The following is a 23,820-nucleotide window of genomic DNA, read 5'->3' as shown; positions in this document are numbered from 1 at the left end:
AAAACATCTGAACATTTTGGAGGCAAGAAAAGTGACCAAGACAAACTTTTTTACTCCTTCCTATATCCTGTCTTCCACTTCCTGCTCCTCCTCCTCCTCACTGCCCCACACCCTTCTCAAATGAACCCTCCCGCTTCGGGATCTAAAAAGAAACTGAAGCAGAGAGCTCGCAAGAGGTCTGAAAAAGTTGGCTGTGTCTGTGCATGACTGTGCGTCTGTGTGTCTACTGGACGGTGTGTGCCTCTCAGAGAGTGTGTGTGTGTGCGTGTGTGTGCCTCTGTATGTGTGTGTGTGTGTGTGTGTGTGTGAGCCTGGGTCTGTGTGGGAATGATTACATCAGCCTGCTGCAGCCTTATGATTGGTTGGTGAGCGTGTGGTTTGATTCAGTGTGCCTCGGAGCCCATGGCTGAGGCTGTAACCCTTTGTGAGGGGGAGAGAGAGAGAGAGAGAGCGAGCAAGAGAGAGAGAGAGAGAGGGAGGGAGAGGGAGGGAGAGAAAGAAAGATAGTTGTCAGACTCAACCGGCACTGGAAGCACTGTGCTGTACCTGCTGCTATCCGATCACTGACTGTCTCTGTCCTTTGAGCTGTACAGACACCAGCTTAAGGTCACAAAGCCAGCTTTTTGAATTCTTTTCTTTCTTTTTTTTTAAAGACAGAGGTGGCGGCCTAGATAGACTGAAGGACTCGTCTCCAGGCTATCTGACAGGTAGCACAACTGCAACTGTCAACTGTCGCCATTCAAATTTCTATCTGTGTCTCTGGAGGAGACAGGGCGACAGAACGGCGAGCTTTTCTGTCTTAGTGACTGTGCGCGAGTGAGTGTGTTTGTGTGGGGAGCCGGGCTCACTCCAAAAATGCCTTCGTGTTCCCCGGACTGCTGCCTATTGCGGGCCGTGGAGGTAAGACCGCTCTCTTTCTGTGTCTCTTATCTTTCCCTGTGCGTCTCTGCCTCTCTTCGCCTCCTTCTCTTTTTACATTTTAAGACCATTTCTTTGAAGTACGGCTTCGCTCAGCCAGAGGCGAGACGTGGAATGTGTAAATACCTTAAAGGCTGAAGCCAATTTGTCTTTTTTTTTTCAAGATGTGAGCAGAGCAATAAAAAAAAGAAAGAGTCAAAAAACCATCAGCAGCTTTTAATGATTGAGGCTCCCTCGCTATTCGTCATGAGCATTTTGGATGGATAGCGCGCCTCAGGCCTGGTTTGTACAAACTGTGACGCTATAAGCTGCATCTTTGCTCAAGAGGAGAACAAAATATCTTTGTCATAACATATTATGTGGGAAGTGTGCATACAAGTGTGCATACATGACATGTGTAGGCTTAGTACAGTAGGCTGGATTCCTGTGTAGGCTAACAAGGCAGGATTTCTCTGCAGGTTAAGTAGGCTGCTCTAGTTTTTTCTGTGGACCATTAGAGTATGCTGTGAATGTGACTGTATGGATTCTCTTTGAAAATCCAACCTCTGGACACATGGTGAAAGTAAATGACTGCTGCTGGCCACGATCGGGGAGGCAGTCGTAGTTCATATTTCAGCTTACCTACAGTATATACTCATATACAAGACTATCTGGGTGTAAGTGGATGTGTCCTACACAGGTGAGATCTTAGAGTGAAGTTTAACCTACTTGGAGCCTGATGCACTGTTGCTGCACAGTATGGATGTTATGCTAGTGGCTCAATGCATGTTGATACGTGTTTGAGTCAGTATTATTAACTGAAACAATATGAAAACAGGTGTAATTCATGTTTTGGCCAAAGCAGCATAAATTATTCATCAGCAACAGATTCATCCTGAAATGTAATATGTCCCTGGCTTCATCACTGGCCCAAATTCAACATATTAAGTTATGGAAAACTTGGTGAATTTGAGCCTGAAGCGCATCCAGTGGCCATGTTTTATCTCAGGCTACTTGCATACATTTTCTTGATAAGCTATAATTGGAAAGACCGTGCTCACTTCACCTCAAGCTACAGTACAGTTTACCCATATGGTGTAGGCAGCCCTGCTTTGTGTTCACAAGAGCAGATGCTTGTTATACACTACATTACATTTGCTTGTATATTACACCAACAAGTTGCTATAAGAAATGCTTGTCTGTGATTTCTAACACCACAATTGGTACATAGTGTTGAATGTCTGTTCTTTTCTATTGTGTGCTATAATTACAGGCCAGTGTATGCTATAGTGTATGGGGTGCTATATGATAAATACTATGCTAGTGTTTGAAGAAAATTGCTGGCTTCACCCACCTAGTATTCAAAAATGGTTTGTGTTAAATGGCTTTATAATAACCTAGTATAAAAATTTATGTTGAAACCTTACACTTACACATGTGTCCATTGCACCTGGAAAGGTCTGTCATTCTGTTGCTTAATTCTTTCACATGAAGGACTTCATATTTATCGAAACAATTTACCAAACTACCTGCAAATGAATTCTTTATTAAAACTGAACTCTAATATGTTTTCTCCTCACAGATTGTGAAGATCTTCAGTGAAGACGGCATGGGTAAAGTGGTGGAAATCCCAGCCGACATGACAGCCAGAGACCTTTGCCAGCTCCTGGTTTATAAAAGCCATTGTGTGGACGACAACAGTTGGGCACTTGTTGAACACCACCCGCTGCTAGGACTAGGTAAGAGGCAGAGCCCTGCAGGCCCGAAACACCGTTCACCTACACACAGCTGCACACATAAACACTCGTGATCAGACACTCGTGCACACTCACTTGCGCACACACGAACACATGGACTTTTGGATGGAAAGAGACGTGCAAACAAACACTGACACACACAGGTGCTTATGCATGCATGCATGCATGCATGTCCACATACTTTGCCAGACAGACAGTTCAGGCACGCATTGTCACGCAGACATGTATTCAAGCATGAGTGCATATACATACTATACGGCATATTACATACGTACAGAGACATCATGTCCAGAGATCTAATCAAGTACAACACAGTGACTGTGCAAAAGTTTGCTATAGCAGCGCAGATGATTATGCAGATGAGGCAGGGTTAGGTTGTTATCTCATGAAAAACTGAGACAGACATTGAAGACACACATTGAGCTGCTTGTCACTGAAAAATATGTAGGGTAAATCAGCGCGTGTGCAAGCAGAAAGCGATGGAAATAGACAGTGCATTGCACTGGGGTTGAAGTGCTTTAGCACCCACACGCGAATGACTTTCTTAGTAGTGAGCAGACAATGGAAAGTCAAGAAAACAGAAAGAGCTTGGACGATGCCTGAGTTGTAGATACATGCATAAGAGAGGGAAAAGTTGCTGCTAGGAAACAGTGTAAGCTGATGAATATAAACCTTGTCATCATAAAATCTGATGATTACATGAATGTTGAGACAAATTCTGTCCTTGTCCTGCTAACTGACAACATAGTTAAAAGAGATTCCAGCTTCAGCATGTTGCATTTGAAGGAGACTCGACAGTAATGTATGTTTGAGATCACTTTTTCCTAAAGTTACTCTAAGCAAGAAAACAGATTTACTGTAAGTGGAGACAGTGTTTCCCAGGGGCCCTTCTTGATGCTTAGCAATACTCTCGGACCTCTTGGGGAACCAGCAGAGACTCTCGAGTCCCAATTTATGAATTAAACAAACAGCAATTGATAAATGTTACAGCCCTAAAGCCTCTACCTGTTGGTGGTTGAGAGAAAAGTGTGTGGTTTATAGTATAGGATAGTGAAAACAACAGAGAGTATCGTGTATGGTATTTGACATCGTTTGCTGATATTTTTAACTCGGGCAGGCTCATTTAAGGTCACTGCTTGGAATCAGGTCTTTTTAAGGTTCCAGATTTAAAAAACAAAGATCCTGGACCAAGATCCAGGACAGTCCCACCCCAGATTATTCTGGGTGTTGAGCTACTTTTCAAGAATACTTGTCATGCAGAAGATTGTATCATGATGTTTTTTACTTAAATTAGAGTAAGGGCTCAGAGTGGGAGCCAGCAGATGAGAAGGAAGAGAAGGTAATAATTGAAGGTTAAAGATTGGATGATGTAAACTGATGAACACTGTAACTGAACCTTTGCCGACCTCTCAGTGTCAGATGCGGTGTAATGTTATCGATCCAGTACTATAAATGACACAGCAGAGAGGTGATGGAGATGATTGATGAAAGTTTAAAGGCCACCTTTCATGGTAAAGGTTCCATAGACTAGGAGTGCCGTTACCAGTGACACCGCTCTCCTGGAAACAGAAACCCTCAAAACCAATGTGGTGTAAAAAGGTCAAAATGATGAGGACTCTAGTATTCTGTGTCGACTCTGCATTTTAGTTGGCCGGTCATGAGCAGTTAGAGAAAGTAGCATGTTGTGCACAAACATTGCTTGAGACATTTGAACTGTTTTGATATTGTTGAGAGTCAAATGCGCCACTAAAAAGGCATGAGGAAAAGTCTAAAAGTAGAAAACAATGCTGAAAAACGATGCTCTATGCTGGCCGTTAATGAAGGAATTTTAACTCATTGCTGCATTAAGAAAGGGGAGCGCTTTATGTTACTGTCAGGGTGATTTTGTGTTAGACTTAGCAGACTAGCAGTAACTTCGGAAAGCTGTGGCCAGCTGAACGTTAAATCCAACCTCCCCTTGAGGAGGAGGCGATTATAAAGCACTTATGGAAGACAAGTTGAGCCTGTGCTCTGTGCTCATGTCTGTACAGTTTAACAGATGTGGGAGAGAAGGGGGTGCAGTTTTATGCAGAGCAGTGTGGCTGCTGGTGAAACACAGTGAAGAAAGAGACATGGTGAAAAACGGATGCAAAAAAACACTCCAAACTGTTTCAACTCACCACTTGTGTATATATATTTTAGCCAAAATGTAGTCTCGCTTCCACGTACAGGCTGTTACACTGTCATGTGAGGAGGCTTTTAGAAAATATACTGCATTATTCAAAGTACAGGTCCCACAGTTCTAACCTAATATTTCACCATCCATCATGATCCGATTACGTTTCTCATCAGTGCTGCCAACATGATCCTGCCAAATACAGTTAGGTTGGCTTGTTGTAAATGACATCATTTTTGGCTCGCAGTAACTATTCTATTATAGCCCTTCTTCTATTCTGGCGCACCTGTACTGCAACCGTATTCTTTTCAGGTCTGGAATAACTACTTATCGTATTTTATGTTTAGGAGTTTCAGTAAATGAGATGTAATGAGGCAGCAGTGTGCTGATTGTTCAAATTGAAGGGTTATACATTTGCTACTACACAGCCAGTAAGCGTCTGACTGTGTGTGTGTGTGTGTGTGTGTGTGTGTGTGTGTGTGTGTGTGTGTGTGTGTGTGTGTGTGTGTGTGTGTGTGTGTGTGTGTGTGTGTGTGTGTGTGTGTTTGTAGATGTGTGCATATGTGGATTTAAAAATAATCTAAAAAACATCCAAAAATTATGCATCATAAATGCTTTTAAAAATGTGGGAAATATTTTGTATTGTATGCATTTTTTATGTCTGACATATTCATCACAGTAATGCAGACATTTCAACCAGTCGTTTTGTCTGATTTCCAGACTTTTCCTGTAGTTGACCAATGTGGCTAGTTGCTTTCCAGTTCTAAACTTAGAAACCTCTCCATTAAGTACTTGTGTTTTTCTACTTCTGCATACACCAGAAATGTATCTGTGCTACATTTGATCCATTATTGGTCAAAATTGGCTGATATTTTGTTTCTTGTCAATTGTGTTTAAGAGTAAAATGTCTTTCCAGTGCCAAAATGTAGCTTTAAATAAATATTGGCTCCATTTAGACATACAGTTTTTAGCCAGTCATTTAAGACTTTGAAGAATATTTTAAGTTCATATGTAGTGCTGTTTGCAGCATGAGATGAGGCAGTGTGTGAAAGCCCTGCTCGTGTGTGTACGTGCTCATGCATGCGTGCACCCACTCTGTATGTGCTCTGACACGATGTGTGCACATGTGGTCGGGTGGCAGACGGGAATAGGAGTTTGAGAGAACCCTGAACAATAGTGGGTTTGAATAGAGGGTCCTATTCCCGTACATGGCTGCCCACTCTCGCTACGCTGCACTGAATGGGATCAAATAGCCCTTTGAGATAAGTAACACTGACCTCTGCTTGTCACCCCGAAAAGGTTAACAACTGTGGCACAGTGAGGTAGTGTTGCAAGGGTGAGTCACTGTCACGAACATGAGTGACTCATCAGACAGGCGACGGGAGGAAACGGAAAGAAAAAGAAGAGTCGTGACAGTGTTAGAGCGAATGTGACAGAGAGGATGAAGAGGGAGGACGGTGGGAAATGAGATAATGATGTGAGATAGAGCTGCACGGTCAGACTTCTCTGAGCTGAATTTCACGTCAGAAACCAGGTACCAGAGAAAATAGTGGTACTACCAAAGTTAAGTTGCAAATTTAAGAAATCTACCAGGGAAAGGAGGGAGGTCTTTTTATTAAAGACATGACGGTGAGAACGTGTAAGGCTGTTGGAATTGACTGAGTCATGACCAGCTTCAGCATCACAGGATATAAATCACCAGGACCTTTGACCACATCCACCAAAGGACACACTTTTAGTGAATCACAGTCTGTTTGACACATACATTGAAAGGGAAAGGCACTGGCCTGATACCAGTCCCAGCCTGTTCGATGAGCACAAACCATTGAAACCAGTCTGAATCTCTAAACATCCTTTTAAACCCGGGATCATTTTCAAGCATTTAGAACCATTTGCCACTGTTCATGTTGAATTCAGTACTGCCTAAATACATCTTTTAAACCCGTGTTGAGATGTAATTGAAGTTGGCTGTTTCCCTGCGCAAAACTGCGCCAGAGTGATCCAGATCTTACTGGCAAAAGAGAATTAGTGTTTACGGGAATTATGCTGGATAAGAAAGGGACAAAACACTTGGAAGACTGAGCTCCAATTGAAACAAACATCTGACCTGACGTGTAAAGACGGTCAGGTTTGAAACAACACACAACAATGAACTGGCTCTGAGAAGATGTGGCTTGATTTTCATCGGGAACAGGTGACATCATCTCACACCACTGACATGTTGTTTGAAGAGAATAAGATTATCAGTGCTTAAAAATAGACCAAATTACTTGTTGTGGTGGAGTGAGTGTGCCTTCTCTCTTTTTTATTTTCTCTGTTTCATTTGAATGTTTTTCTCGACTCTGTCTCTGACGTATGAGAAACGCTGATGATGGATCTTTCCCTTCAGTCATAATATCTACACAGGGCTTTTCCACCGTACTCGTGCTCACTCTTTTGACAGAACGTGTTATATTCAGCTGGGTTTTACAATTAAAATGAGCTTATATGTGGTATAGTTGTCGGAAAAAATGAAGTAGTTTGAATAATAAATGCTAACCTCTTGCCCTGTTCTTGTTCCTCTCTCTGCCTGTCTCACTTCAGAGCGCTGTCTAGAAGACCATGAGCTGGTGGTTCAGGTCCAGGCCTCTATGAACAGCGACAGTAGATTCCTCTTCAGGAAGAACTATGCCAAATATGAATTCTTCAGAAACCCCCTGGTAATTACTTTATCTTTGATGCTTCTTAGCGTGCCATGTCACTTCCTGACATCTTGTTGATATATGTTATACCTATAGCTTGTTAAAAACTCACCAGGGGCAACAGCTCCTCCTGCATTTAGTTTAGTTTTTTGCATTTTTGTCATGTTTGACATCTTTCATTTTCAGATTATTTCAAACAAACAAGAAGAGGCAGCATTGCACCACATGGTTTCTAGTCTAACCTGGTCTGCTGACACTGTTCACTCAGCGCAGACATGCTCTTTGACAAAGTGTCTCTCGTCGTCGTCGTGTATTCTTTTGAAATATTATGACAGCTGACTGGACTAATGAGATTTGCATGGCATTTCTTTTTCTGTCACAAATTCCTAACCCGTAATTATTGTCACAGTGGCTGATATTCTCTGTCTGTCCGTCTGCCTCCTCCTCTTCTTCCACCAGACATTTTTCCCAGAGCACATGGTTGCATGGTGCCAGGAAACCAGTCGTACAATTCCACCATCTCAGCTCCTCCAGGTACATTCAGCACACACACACACACACACACACACACACACACACACACACACACACACACACACACGCTTCTCTCTCCGTCTGTCTCTTATTCTCTCTCCTCTTTCTGACACGCACACAGCTTAGTTTACCTCAGAGTCAGCACCTGCCACATAGTGTACAATCAAGCTGACATACCTCACCTCTGACCCTTAGACAGTGTGTCTCGTCAGAGCCTGCAGTAATAACTACTGTTGATCCCCTGTTGACACATGACTGTCTCGGCACACGCACCGCAGGCCCGACACTTGCGATGGATGGAATTAGGCAGGCAGAAATAGAACATACAGTTCCTCACCTGCCTGCCGTATGTTTGCACAGTACAAATTCACACACTTGAGTCATGCTACTTATCTGCCTCACAGACTACTCACGGGCCAAGCACTGATTTCACAAAAGATACGAAGAGATGGAAAAGTCTGGGAGGAGACCAGACAAAAAGATTCTTGGGATTTTGAACAGCTTTGGTCTTAATGGATGGAGGGTTTGCATGCAGTCTGGCTCTCTACAGTATCAAGTAATGGAGCTGTCAGAGACAGAACCACCGGTGGAATCCATCCCTTCATCCTTTCCACTCGCAGAAAGCTTTTAACTCCCCTGCTGATCATATAGACGCTGTGCTCCGTTATGCTCTACATAGAGGAGTCAATAGGAGTCATTCAATAATGAATGGGGATGTGGTGAGCCTGAGTTGTGTCAGGAATCACCAGTGTTTGACTTATTCTAAACACAAGATCTTTGCACTCAATTAGAGTGCTATCCAAACCAAGACGGTTGCTGACCCGAGCTCAACCAGGTGTTTGCAATATCTGCAATTATGCAAGAGGCATATGTCAACACAAGGCAGCGAGGCGCAAGTGCCTGAAAAAGAAAGCCTTTTGAATGAACGTCGCGTGTGTGTGTGCTCCGCAAATGTCGGAAAACGCTCATGCATGAGGCCCATTGTCAGATGTTTCCAAAACACTGGGAAACATGTGCTTTAAATATGGAAGAGTCCTCTGGAACAGTTTAGCCTGCAGCCGCAAGCCACAGGTTCCAAATCAGCTCTAATAACTTAACCTGCCACTTCATGGTGTGATATTTTTGTGAAACATGGAAACCGCAAACTCCAAATACTTCAGACACCCACAAGACAATTTAGGCTTTAAGGTTTCCCAAAAGGAATGTGCTGTATGTTGATTCAATGTATGTAGGCTACTGTATATGTCTTGGCAGGCACATTGCCTAACATGACACAATTTTTCTTTTTCCTTTTTTTCCCCGTTTCTGCATTTAAAATAGAAAATGAATGCTTAAAACATACATAAATTCTATATTTCCATTCATGTTTATGTGTTTAAGTGCACATGTACGTACACATGACAATGGCAGGACCCCTGTTGATTTTACAGTCAATAGCACAATGTCCGGCCTTACAGTGGTGGCTGCTGTGTTATGTAAGAATTCAAGCTGCCGCCCATCTCAGCCATCAGCCGTCATTCTTGATGTCAGTCACTGATGCGAGAAGCCCAGATGACGACGTGTTGTTTGACAGAAAACAATTGCCTCCCGTCTTTGATGCCTCTGCAGATGGTGTCTGCTGCAGCTTTCAGTAACCTGCTGTGACGGTGACAGAGGCCTCACGTGTGATCCAGCGTTGCCCTCCCGAGGCTCCCCGATGGGGCACGTGAATGAATCCAAAACATCTGTGCGCTGATCTCCTGCTCCATGTCTCTCCCCTCTTTCAGAACTTTCTTGCAACCAGTAGCTGTCCGGAGATCCAGGGGTATCTGTATGTGAAGGAGGTGGGCCGGAAGTCATGGAAGAAAATTTACATGTTCCTGCGGCGCTCAGGACTCTACTGCTCTACAAAAGGAACTTCAAAGGTAACAGCAGCTCAGTCTTTTCATCTTCAAGGAGCAGCATGTATTCCATTTAGATGTTTCTAACATGGACGTCTTTATTTTTACTCCGTACTCACAGACAATATTTATCATTAAAACTTTTGAGACATTTTCTAGTAATAACACAGTAAATATTTCAGGTTTTATTACCTTCAAAGGATCAGCCTCTTATTGATGGTGGTCTCTCTGCATACGGCTCTTGTCTGTCAGTACACCTCCAGGCTGTGTCTTTCTGAGATGTTCTGACTTATTAATTATTGCTGTCTCCAGGAGCCGAGACATCTACAGCTACTAGCAGACCTTGAAGACAGCAACATCTTCACTGTCATCACAGGCAAAAAGCAGCATGGTGCACCCACAGACTATGAGTTCTGTATCAAGGTGAGTCTCAGATGACAGAAGTGAGATGAAGCTGATTTCTAATGAAATATTATGAGCTAAGCAGTGATTGACATCCTGTGCAGCTCCCTGTCTCACGAGAGGAGCATTGGCATGTGTGTATGAGTGCTGAGGTTCTGCCTCAGTTCAATTATGTTTTCTTCCTTTTAAGTTGTAGATGCTATAAATGTATCAGCTCATTTAATTCCATCAGTGATGATCTTGACAAATGTTCCTTCGCAGCCCAATAAAGCTCGAGGGGAGTTGAAGGAGTTGAGGATGCTGTGTGCTGAGGATGAGCAGGGCAGGACTTGTTGGATGACTGCCTTCCGACTCTTTAAGGTAACACCAAGACTGTCTGAAAATAAAAAATAGATATATAACATTGTTTTTGATGTGTTTCTTTCTTTTCTGATCACACAGCATATACACTATAGCACAGCTACCATCTCTCAAAAGTCTTAAACTAGGATCTAAAATGGGTTGGGAAGTTGAGTCTCTTGGTTTGATCAGTGTGTGTATTTGTCTTTGCAGTATGGGATTGTATTGTACCAGAATTACAAGATTCCTCAACAAAGAAAAACCTTACTTTCGCACTTCTCAGCGCCTGTGGTAAGTTTTGTTCTTTAATAATCATAGTTGTGATTTCATCAGTATATAATCATAAAATAAAATAAGAATTGTTGGGTTTTTTTTTACCTTCGAATGAGCCCTTTATATCGTAGGGAGTGAGACTTCTTCCACATAGTCTGCCTTTAAAGCACCTTAAAACCTTCACCAGTGAATTGACTGTTTCAGCATATCTACATTGCTTTGAGTAACCCCCAGATCCTTGACATGAGCAAAACACTGTGCAGAAATACTATTGTAAAGCATGCACCACCAGAAACAGCTAACAGACAAGTCCGACCAGTTTAGCAGAAAGACATTTACCAAAATGTTCACCTGCCTGTGTGCACAGCTGCAGCCTGGTCACTTGTGCCTCTAAGCTGACATTTTAACTGTCACGTATCTCCATCTCCCCCTAGCGGAGTGTATCGGAGAACTCCCTTGTGGCAATGGATTTCTCAGGGAGGATAGGCAGGGTGATTGACAACCCTGTGGAAGCTCAGAGCGCTGCCATGGAGGAGGGACATGCGTGGAGGGTGAGATGCAACCTCGGTTTACTTGTTAGCTTGGTTAACAATGCTCGGAGTGGACCTCAAAGGATCTGTGCAGATGGCACTATTTATTTTACCCAAATATTCATATGGAGCTAAGTGTTGGTTTTTCAGTTCTTTTGAGCTGACAGCAGTTGTTTGTCTGTTCATAAAGCTGATGTGGCTGTGGGGCAGCAGCCAAAATACGAATTCTTGAACTCAGTCCACAATAATTAAGTCAGTATGATCCAGTGTCAACTTTGCCTTCATTTAAGGTTAGAAAATAATTTTACAATACAGTAATGACTGTTTGCATATTGAACTGTGAAGAAATGTGTGTAAATACAGTCAGATTATGTCCACCCTTAACTATCATGTACACCAGCTCGTGAACTAATCCCTGTTGTTTTGTCTGTATGTGGCGTCTCTCTCAGAAGAGGAGTCAACGAATGAACATATTAGGCTCCCACAGTCCACTACACCACTCCTCACTAAGCTCAGGTAAACGCAAACATATTTAGGATCAACAGAACAGTTGATCTTTAACTTCTTCTCACTTTTTTAAGCTTAAATGATGTGAACCGTTTTTAAAATATATTTGTATGTGTTTTTTTCTCTCTCTGCAGTCATCCACATAGCACAGTTGTGGTTCCATGGCAGAATAACCAGAGAAGAATCCCACCGCATAATCCACCAGCAGGGACAAGTAGATGGGTGAGGGAGCTGGAGCTCATTTTATACATGCAGTTTTCCTATATTTACTGAATATCAATACATTTTTTTCCATAATGTATCCTTAAAATTGAGCCAAATGCTTCTCTCACAGCGTCCTCCTCTCTCTTGTTGCACAGGTTGTTTCTGCTGAGAGTCAGTCAGAGTAACCCCAAGGCGTTTGTGCTCACATTGTGCCATCACCAGAAAATCAAACATTTCCAGATACTACCGGTATGCATTTCTTGGTGTTTTTCTTTTATTAAATAGTGGACCTTCAGTGTTGAATGAACAAGCTGCATTTGAAAAAGGCTTGAACAATATTTGTTGTGCTTGGAAAGATGGACCGACTTGTTGACACTCATTACATTAAAGCTGTTTTTTTTTGTTCATCTATTTACGTGTCTTTTGTGACATGGCTGTTTTCTTTTTTGGGAGCCAGTAAAAACAACCTTGACCTTGACTGTTCTGTCGGCCAAAATGATTTGCCTATGCTCAGTACCCCATTGCAGATCGTAGAGTTGCATTAAGCCCTTAAGGCAGAGCATTGATAATAAGTTATAGTAAGTTGTAGTAAGAAATAATGGGAATTATACCATTTTGTTGCTAACAAGCCCAAACAGGTAAAACGACTGGTTTAGGTCTGATTGTCTCTTTTTTTTCTCTTTCCATGCGGCGTGTCCCTGCTCGCTCTTGCCCGGACCCTTTGACGCCGGCAGTGTGAAGAGGACGGCCAGGTCTTCTTCAGCCTTGACGATGGCGCCACCAAATTCACTGATCTGATTCAGCTGGTGGAGTTCTACCAGCTCAACAGAGGAGTGCTGCCTTGTAAACTCAAACACCCGTGCACCGTCGTGGCCTTATGACATCTTCGGATCATCTGACCCCATGACCCCTATCACTTGACCTGACTCTGCCTAAAACAAATGAAACAACAAGAACCTTTCTGTTGGTTGGTTCTTTTTGTTTTTATCTTTATAAGAAGCTGGTGAATTGACTGATGTCTCGTTGTTGGCATTTTATATTGTCGTGAGTCCGCTGGAGACTGCTGACTTGTTGGATTGCTCTTGGTTTGCATGGATGTCTGAGGAGTCGGATGCACAACTTGGCACGAGGTTCCGCAGTCGAGAAGATAAAGGAAATGAACACTGCCGTTTGTATCAATGACGTTGCAAAATCTTCCACAATCTTGCGACCCATAGTCATCAATAAGCTTGGACACAGGGACCTCCGAGGTCTCCTCACACAGCTCAAGTGTAGACTGTATTTCCCTTCAACTGGACAATCAGCAGGACAGTTCAATTCGCGTGGACCACTCTGCTCTCTGAGAACAAACAGTAGTGTTTCAAACTTCATCCCATGTCCTCAAAGAACATACTGTAGAGGAGAGTTGATTGTCTCTTAGTTTTGCACTCATTGAACTGGGAATGGCCTTTGACGGTGCATGACTTCTCCGCTGTCACATTACTTAACTGTGAGATGGTGCCACTGCCCTCTAGTGTCACAGGCATGTAAGGACATGTCAAAATTCAGCATGGATGAGATCCGAAGGCGCCAGAGCGAGGGTTGCTCTTCGGTCCTTTTGAGGTTTGGAAACAACAGTGGTTTGTCGAGTCAAAGGAGCCTGGAGAAAATGGCCAAGGACAAATCTGAAACTGAAACAAAGTATTTTTTTAACAGTGGACAATATGAAATCTGCATTGACCACCCTGGCATAAATTTCTTTGCTCATCTCTGACCACACAGGCTTTCTTTTCTTAATGATACATTCATTACAGTTATGTATTGTTATCATTATTGTCTTGAGTTCACCTTATGCATTCTGGATAGTTTCAACTCTTCATTATTCACATAAGCTACAATAAGATCATTCTGTATTTGTTGTTCTATTGCACGCTCCACTTCACTTCCTCACCAAGTATTTCCCGTGCAACTTCAAAAATGAATAAGCAAATCAAACAACTGTGTCATTCAGGGTGAAATAACAAGTAATAAAGCTAGAGGAACTGTGTAACTGGGTAGACGGTTTTGGTGACAGTAATGTTGAAAAGTGAAACAGGTAACTAATTGGGGGGAAATTAGCAAGTGCAACCATATGCAGTAGTTTACTGCAGGCTAGGTAAACATGATACCTGTTGCAAAAGATAAAGTGGGACAGTGGAGAGTATCAATTTTTTGTTCAATTCTCCTCACCTCAACACAGGGAGGGATAACCACTAGCATTTCCTTCAGGGGTTTTTCAAGTGACAGCAAATCCAAGGAAAGAGATCAGCCCAGAGATGCAGTGGATCCTGTGGGAAGCTGCTGTCCTGGTTCTGGACCCTCTTTTCATGCATCACGTGTTGTTCCACAAATTGCCTCCTATCTGTCAGTGAGACGTTGTCAAACATAAATGTGGCTGGGAACATGGTTTAGCGCTCTGACTCCACACCGATCGTAGACTCTGTGCATTACATTCCATATAATGCGGCCTTTTTCTACCTGGAAGTACTTGTGAGCCAATAGTATCACATATACACCTACTGCCTACTGCACATCACCTCTGTATGAATTCACTGTCTCTGACAAGCTAGCTGCTGTTGCTACACCTCTCTATCTCCCTCCTCTCCACCTGTCTCATCACATTTTCTTTAGCCTACTGTTGGATAAAGTAAAAATACACTGTCACAATGCAGCAGTGTGGAGTTCAGGAGAATTCAGACTTCTGACTGCTAAAGTACTACAGGGCCAATTTTGATTGTTTCATCCCAGGTCCCTTCATTTTAATTTACCGAGTTGCCTCTGGTGCATGATGGGCTTTTGACGATAATTAGAAAACCAGACTGAAGCTGAGGATTTTGCCATCAGTGTGAGGGCACTGAATACACAAATACACTACCTTTTGTCCAAGATTGTGCAATTTCATCAGAAATCAATTCTTTTCCTAATGCCTGCAGAGGTCAGTCAAAAAAAGTGCACAATTTTTTTGTGTGTTCTGGGCAAGTCTACGATGGAGCTCCTGTAATTAACGATAGTGAAAGGAAGATTTCAGCACAGGGCCTCCAGATGACCTGGATCAAATTTCTTTTGGAATAGACAGGCGTACTCTTTCAGCACCTACTGATCATGTCTGGCAGAATGAAACTAAATGGGTAACACATAAAGGGTAAAACCCAGCCACCTCAAATTCTAAAAAGACAAATGCCTCAAGTAATTGGGCTTTATACTCAGAGTCCGTCACTCCCTCTAAATTTAGTTCATAGCCACCCTCTTTGGAATGTCTCACCACAAACAGCTGTTTTCTCATTTTTTTTTATTCCATGATTATCCCTGAAATTCTTGAAACCTCACGCAGTCCAAGCTTTGATGTTGGCTCTGGTTAGGGCACCAGCCAGCAGACAGTTTGATATCGGCTTCTATTCACCGGTAATGCAACATCAAAAGCCACCATTTATTTTCCTCCAGGTTGTCTTAAATTATACTGAACATCTGAGATCAAGAGAGCCGCATTGACTCTCTGTGCATGGTCACCATTATTTATCTAAGATGCAATGACTCAATCATTTTTTAAAGTATTGTTGCAGCAAAATGTATTTATTTATCTGGATGTGACTGATTACTTGAAAAGTTTAGATTTCTTTTTCTCAGCGCTGTTCTGTACTGTTTCCTTTTGTCATTACCATGAAATGATTGACCAGTGTGATTTATAATTCTAATTATTATTATTATTATTATTATTATTATTATTATTATTATTGTAATGACATAGCATCGATTGATGTATTTTGGTTTCTTTTTTTTTTTAGTTTCATTCAAAAACTATTTTGTTATCATCAGCACTTGTTATGAAGTGATGTTTTTAAAGCACACTGGCATCCATAGTGTTAACATGGTCATTCCCATAGATGACAGGTCGAGTTTCCCAAAGCATTAGTCACAATGGGTTTTTTGGGGGGGGTTTAATTATGGTTCTTGTTTCTCCCAGATTGACTTTTATGTTAAAAACTTTTCCCTTCATCATGATTTTGTGGTGACCTGAGCTAGAAAAAAAATAGATATTAATTAACGAAGCCACAAATGTTTTGGGAAACTGGGTCAAGTAAACCTCGACATTCTCATAATTCACTGTTTAAACACCTTGCCTTGAAGAAAGAATCATAGAAATTTAGATGTAGAGAAAAAAAAGCCCTTTTCATTCAGTTTAACCCTTACCCCGCATGCTCCACCCTCCATGTTATTCAAACCACACCAGAGCAGCATTGACTTCCTTTCAGCAGAATGAAGAAACTTAATTTAGTATGTAGGTTTTATCATTTGCATGAATGGGGATTTTGAGTTAAATGTGTAGGGATTCTGTCACTGATATTTAATAGGTGGATATTTGGAAGAATCTGGATTATAACAGTGTGTGAACTCTTTTGTAGTTGCTGAAAGTCATCTTAAGCTATTGAGACATCTCTGAAATGTTGATTCCAGCTGCGTCTTAAGCTGTTGCAATTTATGTCCCCTGAGATTCGAAGCAGTCTGGCCACTCTGTCATCCGCAAACTCCCAATATTCCATTTTTTGTGACAGAGGTGAACGGTAGCAGACGTCAGCATGTGAAGGACCGCTGGCCTTTTAGGTGGAGTGAACGTTCACATAAAAACTGCTATATTCGTAGGCTCTCAATCTAAATGCAAACGTAAAATCAGCTAGCAAACACATGTAAAAGAAATCAGGGGAGTTGGATAGCCACGTTTTTCCTCTTAACAGAAATGAATGTAACTGGGTTGCTCAGGGTTGACTCGGAGCATGTTAAAAACTACTGGTCCATCACATCCCTGGACTTTTATGTACAAGATGATGAAATACTTCAGTTTCGTTAACAGACTTTTGTCCACTTTGTGCACCACCAATCAGCTAGTTGTGATTACTTGAAAAGTATCCTTGCAGCAAAATTGGGAAGATCCAGTACAATTTAACAAGTATAATACATAGTGTTGTTACTATTTATATACTGTTACTGTTGTTTAAGCTGTTTAGAAAAAAAAAGCCTAAAATCCTTGTCTGGCTACCTGAACTGGTTTAAAGCCCCAACAGGCAACAACAGCTGACCGATTCCTAAAAAATCCAAATCAGTTGGAGTAAATTAAAAGAACTTGATCATGTGACTTTGTGTCTTAAAGAGATCATTTAAAACACATTCAAACATGTAAATGAAATAACTGTGAGTTTTGGTCGCCAGGTAACTTGTAACAACAGATGGTGCCTCTGCTGACTCCTCTTTCTCTGCAAAAACCCGGCGTTTGTGGACCAAACGGCAGACAAAGCTATCGTTTAGAGAGGACCGTTCATGCTCAAAAACCCTGCAGGCTTAACAAGTACTCGATGACAGCACTCCAAATGATTCTGGTGGAAGGTCATGGAGAATGAATGCTCGTATGTTCAGTTTCAGTTTACTTTTGCAGTCGAACGTGAATTGGCCCCGATCCTGCAAAGATGGATTCGTTGATGATTATCTTGACTCTCTTGTGCATTTTCATAACACTGTCACAATGCAAGATACCGTGGCTGTACAAATGAGTAAAGTAAAAATATATCTATATATAAAAATATAAACTACTATGTATTTCAGGGAATGCAAAAAAAGAAAACAGTAACTTATCTCTTTTTTGTAAGAGAGAGCTCCTGTATTCAAAATGTGCTTTGCTTCAATGTGTAAATAGTTGAATGGCTTATAAATCTTAATTGTAACCTTTTCAGGTATTTTTGTACAAATAAGGGACTGATATATTCTGTTTATTGTAATTAGAATAAAACATTAATACATTGATATAAAAACCTGTGTTTGTCTTTATTGAGGGAACATTTCCTTACTAAAGAATGGAACACTACCCTGTGAGATGTATGTGATATGTTCGTTATGCAAACCGTACTGTATGTGCATCGGTTGCCATATTGCATAGTGTTGTGTTTTTCCAAATTCTACTTCCCATACTGAGCAAAACACAGATATGAGGGCAAAATATGTTAAATTCTACTGAAAGAGTAGCCCTGAGGTTCTCCACTAGATGGCGGAATATCACAACAAGTTTAGAGGCTGATAAAATGAAGTTCCTTGCAATGTATTTGTGTCACTGGAACTTATTTTGAGAAACAATTTGTGGCAGCACATGTGGAGCCAACACATCCTGCAAATAGTTCATTATGTGACATATACGTACTGCTGCAAAGGAAATTATTTTAAATCTCCCAACTCCCATGCTGAGAACACTGCATCGGACTGAGAATGACCCTTTGTCACCATCTGTGGTCTGGTGTGTCACACCCTTTGGATTATGAGTCATGCAAAAGCAGTGAGATTTCATGCCTTAAAGTTCAGTTGTGGGTAAAGAAACAGATTTCAGATTAACATGTCTGAAGCGTTGCAGTTCGCTGTCACAACATTTTACTCAATGTTTTACTCAATCGTCATTAATCAAGGTTAGTTTGCTATATTGTGATTTTAAAGTATGCTTGGGTGCACACTCTATGGAAAGAATTACATAAAATGATTTTCTAGAGTCTAGAATGTTCCAATTTGTTTGTACTGTGCTATGTGCATGTGACTGCAGTCATTATGTAATAACATTTTGGTTAGATGATCATATCTACAAGGTCAATTGCAAAGTATAAAAGTGTGTGTCATTAGATGTCTGAGACATCTGTCAAGCTTAACTCCCTTCATTACTTTCAAAAACAAGGCGCACCTCTAAAAGCCACACTGCAGTGTGGATTCAGTCAAATGCAACCATGGACCAAATCATCTTTGTTCATCTTCATCAAACAAAATGCTAAGTCACATCATGCTGACAACTAGTACATCAAGTGACCCAATCTGACATGGGTACAATTTTTGTTGGCAATAAATGGGTATAATCCAAGCAAAAACAAGGCAGGCACAAGAAGCGGTGTGCCTTTAGCATTTTGAATATTTGAAACATTATTTTTTCTTTTTTTGGGTGTATCTAGACTAATGTTACGCTGACCCCATTCATCCCGCTTATATTTCAAATTATCTTAAGCACATAACTCCAAGATGTTGCCGTGGACAGCTGCCTCGGTGTGTTGGTGCACATTGTTTTGTTTTGTGTTTTAACTCTGTTTTTTGCGACGGTACCCAGAGCTCTTTCACCACAGAAGAGCTCATGAACATCAGGGTAACAACACCAGTGGATTTATTTCCTAATTTTCTTCTCCCAGCATTGGAAAGTTTGGACATCCTGGGTCAAAGGTGCGCTCACATTTGCTCATGCAGCGAAACGCCGGAGGAGAGGAAAGCAGGCTGGTGTGTTCGTGCATCTTCGCCAGCACGGACTACGCACAGTCCTGTGCTTCTCAGAGACGTGGCTGTGTGGATTAGTACCGGAGTCTGCGCCGCAGCTGACAGGCTTCCAACTCTACAGCACGGACAGAGACACGGAACTTTCAAAACTGAGAGGGACATCAACAAACTCTTCAGTAGACAGAACCCCTGGAAAACAGCTGGACCGGATTCTGTCTTTCCATCCACCTTGAAGCACTACACTGATCAGCTGTCTCCAGTGTTCACAGACATTTTTAACACCTCACCAGCCTGCCTGCTTCAAGTCTTCAACCATCATCCCTGTTCCCAAGAAGCCAAGGACCACAGGACTTAAAGACTTCAGACCCGTCGCCCTGACCTCTGTGGTCATGAAGTCCTTTGAGCACCTTGTGCTCTCACACCTCAAGACATCACCGACCCTCTCCTGGACCCCCTGCAGTTTGCCTACAGAGCCAACAGGTCTGTAGACGATGCAGTCAACTTGGCCCTCCACTTCATCCTCTAGCACCTGGACTCCGCAGGAACCTACGCTAGGATCCTGTTTGTGGATTTCAGCTCTGCCTTTAATACCATCATCCCAACTCTGCTTCAGGAGAAGCTCTCCCAGCTGAGCGTGCCTGACTCCACCTGCAGGTGGATTACAGACTTCCTGTCTGACAGGAAACAGTGCGTGAAGCTGGGGAAACACATCTCTGACTCGAAGACCATCAGCACCGGATCCCCCCAGGGCTGTATTCTTTCTCCTCTTCTCTTCTCCCTGTACATGAACAGCTGCACCTCCAGTCACCAGTCCGTCAAGCTCCTGAAGTTTGCGGATGACACCACCCTCATCGGACTCATCTCTGATGGTGACAAGTCCGCCTACAGGTGGGAGGTTGACCCAAAACCTCAGGCCACAAGAACAGTTTTTTCCCATCTGCTGTCAGCCTTATCAACAAGGCCCAGAACCCTCCCAACACTCCTCACACTCCACCTCTGCCTCTACTTGTCACATTGACATTGCCATAACTCTATGCGTTACATTAACGCTCAGCTTGGATTTCCTTTCTTGGAGTTGCACATTTTATGAACATTTTAATTTTCATACTGTATTACTGCCAGCTGTACTGCTCTTTTTACCCCCCCCCCCCCAAAAAAAATAGTGTGTGTATATATATTTATATTGTTATATTTTTTACTTTTTAATAACTTATTTTTAGAAGATTTGTCATGCACCAACATCACCAAAACAAATTCCTTGTATGTTTAAAATCGTACTTGGCAGTAAAGCTTTTTCTGATACTGATTCTGATTTCTGATGACATATTGATGCAAAAACTAAGAGGGCAGATATTTTGGCTGCTGATCCCCAATCCCATTGGTTATTTTGCATTGCCAGACTATTTGTTTTGTAGGATGTCCCAGCTCAACAACAACAATGACAGCTCAAGCGTGTTTCTAAGCTAAAACAAGGTTGCTGCAAGGTGTACTGTAAAAACTGGGTTATTAAGTTGCCTCAAGACACCTTGATGAATTAACCTGTTATCAGAGAACAAGCTTCATTATCTCAATATAACATTAGAAAAGTAAGTTCAAGCATGGCCACTCTTGGCTTCTGTTCCTCTTGACACAAGAAACAGTAAGTGGCACTGAAAGGCAACAAGTTTCCAGGTAATGCAATAGTCCACTGTCATGGCAAGGCAAGGCAAATTTATTTGTATAGCACAATTCATACACTAGGCAATGTATGAATTGCCTAGTGCCTAGTGCTTTATGTATGAATTGCCTAGTGCTTTACAGAAGCATAAAGATACATTAAAATCATACATTTCAAAGAAAGAAAGAAAGAAAGAAAGAAAGAAAGAAAGAAAGAAAGAAAGAAAGAAAGAAAGAAATTAGAAGAGAATAGAAAAATAAAAATAAAATACAATTAAAGGAAAATTAAAAACAGAAGCCAGTAAAAGACAATAATTTAGCATTTAGAATGATTAAAACCATTGAGCAAATACATTTACTTTAAGTAAAAGCTGTAGCAAATAATAATGTTTTCAACCCTGATTTAAATGAGCTGACAGTTGGTGCAGACCTCAGGTGTGCAGGGAGAATGTTCCACAGGTGAGGAGCATAATAGCTGAAAGCTGCTTCACTTTGTTTGGTTCTCATTTTGGGAACACACAATAGACCTGTCCCTGATGACCTTAGAGGTCTGGATACTTCATATGGAGTTAATAAATCTAGAATATATTTTGATTCTAGACCATTTAATGCTTTGTAGACCAACAGAAAGATTTTAAAGTCTATTCTTTGACTCACAGGAAGCCAATGTAGTGATCTGAGGACTGGTGTGATATGGTCCATTTTTCTGGTGTTTGTAAGGACTCGTACAGCAGCATTTTGAATCAGCTGTAGTTGCCTAATTGATTTTTTGTTAAGGCCAGTAAAGACTCCATCGCAATAGTCCAACCTACTGAAAATGAATGCATGAGCAAGTTTTTTCATGTCTTCTTTGGACAGACATCCCTTGATTCTGGTTATATTTTTCAGGTGGTAGTAGGCTGATTCAGTAATCAGCTTTAAATGGTTGTTAAAATTCAGGTCAGAATCAATAATTACACCAAGATTTCTGGCTTTATCTGTTGTTGTCAGTGACATGGAGTTAAGTTGAGCACTGATCTTTAACCTTTCATTTTTGGGTCAAAAACAATCACTTCTGTCTTATTTGCATTAAGCTGAAGAAAATTCTGGCACATCCACTCATTGATTTGATGAATACACTCACTCAGTGAACGTAAGGGACTGTAGTCATGTGGTGACACAAAAATCTAAAGTTGTGTATCATCTGCGTAAGTATGATAAGAAATATTATGATGCTCCATAATCTGAGCTAGGGGCAACATGTAGATATTGAAAAGAAGTGGTCCGAGAATGGACCCTTGTGGCACCCCACACATCATCTTTTTTCGTTCAGACACATGTTCACCAATTGACACAAAGTAGTCTCTATCTTGTAAATATGATTTGAACCAGTGTAGTACAGTGCCAGTACGTCCCACCCACTTTTCCAGTCTGTCAAGAAGTATGTCATGATCAACCGTATCAAAGGCAGCACTGAGATCTAATAATACTAAGACTGAGGTTTTGGAAGCATCATTATTCAGATGTATGTCATTTAAAACTTTGATAAGTACAGTCTCAGTGCTGTGCTGTGAAATCCAGACTGAAATGCATTAAAAAGATTGTTCTGCATCATGAAAGCATGCATTTGTTGAAAAACAACCCTTTCAATAATTTTTCCTAGAAAGGGAAGATTTGATATTGGCCTGTAGTTACTTATTACTGAAGCATCCAGATTAGTCTTTTTTAGGAGAGGTTTTATTACTGCAGTTTTCAAGGCCTGGGGAAACTGACTGGACTGAAGAGAATTATTTATTATCTGCAACACATCTGGAGCTATCATTTTGCCTGAGTTGGAGCTGCACACTGTTTGTCTTATCCTTGAAATTTTATCTGTAAAAAAGGCTGCAAAATCATTGCATGACTTGTTGGATAGCAGCTCAGGAGGGACTAATGCTGTGAGGTTTGTCAGTCTATCCACAACAGAAAACAAAGTGAGGGCATTATTACAGTTTCTGTTGATAATCTCTGAGAAGAATGCTTGCCTTGCCTTCTTTAGTTCATGGTTATAGGTGTGGAGACTGTTTTTGTAAATTTCATAATGAACCTGGAGTCATCTGTGCAGTTGTTCAGCTCCAGCTTGTTCTAACTACACAATGCCAGCTGCTCACACATTCAGGTCTTTGGCTTGTCGATGCACACTCATGTTCATAACAACTCACTCTACCGGGTCTGCAGCAGCAGCCTCAAAAATACGCCTGTAATTCCAGCTTTGCCTCATTGGTCCCTCTCCTCACAGTCTTGACCACAGGCTTAGCAGATTTTATTTTCTGTCTGTTAACTTGGAAAAGATGAACCAGTGATCAGAGTCCCCAAACTGCACATAGACCACAGCAATCTGTGGCCTTTATTATGGTGGCGGTGGTCCATACTGTTTCCATCCCTGGCTGGACATTTACTCTGCTGTCTGTCTGATGTTTGCTCTGTTGAAACCCCCAACAACAATGAGCAAGGAGTCTGGATGTTTAAGTTCCATATCAGTTATCTGGTTAGCCAGGTAACACATGACACATTGCACCTGTTGACCTTTACAGAGTATCTTCTTCAAGCCACAAGATCATGTTCGCACAGCCTCAAATGATTTTAACTGTGAAAACACACCACACCCCTTCCAAAAACTTTGTGGTCTGGAAATATTTACCTTACCTCTTTTTCTTCATAATCATGCATCCTGATACGATATGTGAT

At 41.6% G+C, this 23,820-nt stretch overlaps 1 protein-coding gene across 3 annotated transcripts in view; it reads left to right on the top strand.

Moving 5' to 3' along the window:
* Positions 1-14,434, top strand: part of grb10b (growth factor receptor-bound protein 10b) — a 62,323-nt gene extending 47,889 nt beyond the window's left edge. For 2 of the 3 annotated variants that reach the window (XM_070967064.1, XM_070967063.1), the window contains exons 6-17: positions 2,480-2,636; positions 7,393-7,508; positions 7,950-8,024; positions 9,791-9,928; positions 10,217-10,327; positions 10,568-10,666; positions 10,859-10,936; positions 11,353-11,469; positions 11,898-11,964; positions 12,090-12,177; positions 12,315-12,408; positions 12,894-14,434. In XM_070967064.1, the coding sequence (XP_070823165.1) occupies positions 2,480-2,636; positions 7,393-7,508; positions 7,950-8,024; positions 9,791-9,928; positions 10,217-10,327; positions 10,568-10,666; positions 10,859-10,936; positions 11,353-11,469; positions 11,898-11,964; positions 12,090-12,177; positions 12,315-12,408; positions 12,894-13,040 (1,287 nt within the window). In that variant the 3' untranslated portion in view covers positions 13,041-14,434. The remainder of the gene's footprint in view (positions 1-2,479; positions 2,637-7,392; positions 7,509-7,949; positions 8,025-9,790; positions 9,929-10,216; positions 10,328-10,567; positions 10,667-10,858; positions 10,937-11,352; positions 11,470-11,897; positions 11,965-12,089; positions 12,178-12,314; positions 12,409-12,893) is intronic. The other variant, XM_070967065.1, reaches the window with a different exon arrangement.
* The last annotated feature ends 9,386 nt before the right edge of the window (positions 14,435-23,820 follow it).

Source organism: Chaetodon trifascialis, chromosome 7, assembly GCF_039877785.1.
Source record: "Chaetodon trifascialis isolate fChaTrf1 chromosome 7, fChaTrf1.hap1, whole genome shotgun sequence".
In the NCBI taxonomy this organism is placed as follows: Eukaryota; Metazoa; Chordata; class Actinopteri; order Chaetodontiformes; family Chaetodontidae; genus Chaetodon; species Chaetodon trifascialis.
This window is presented reverse-complemented; position numbering and strand designations above follow the sequence as displayed.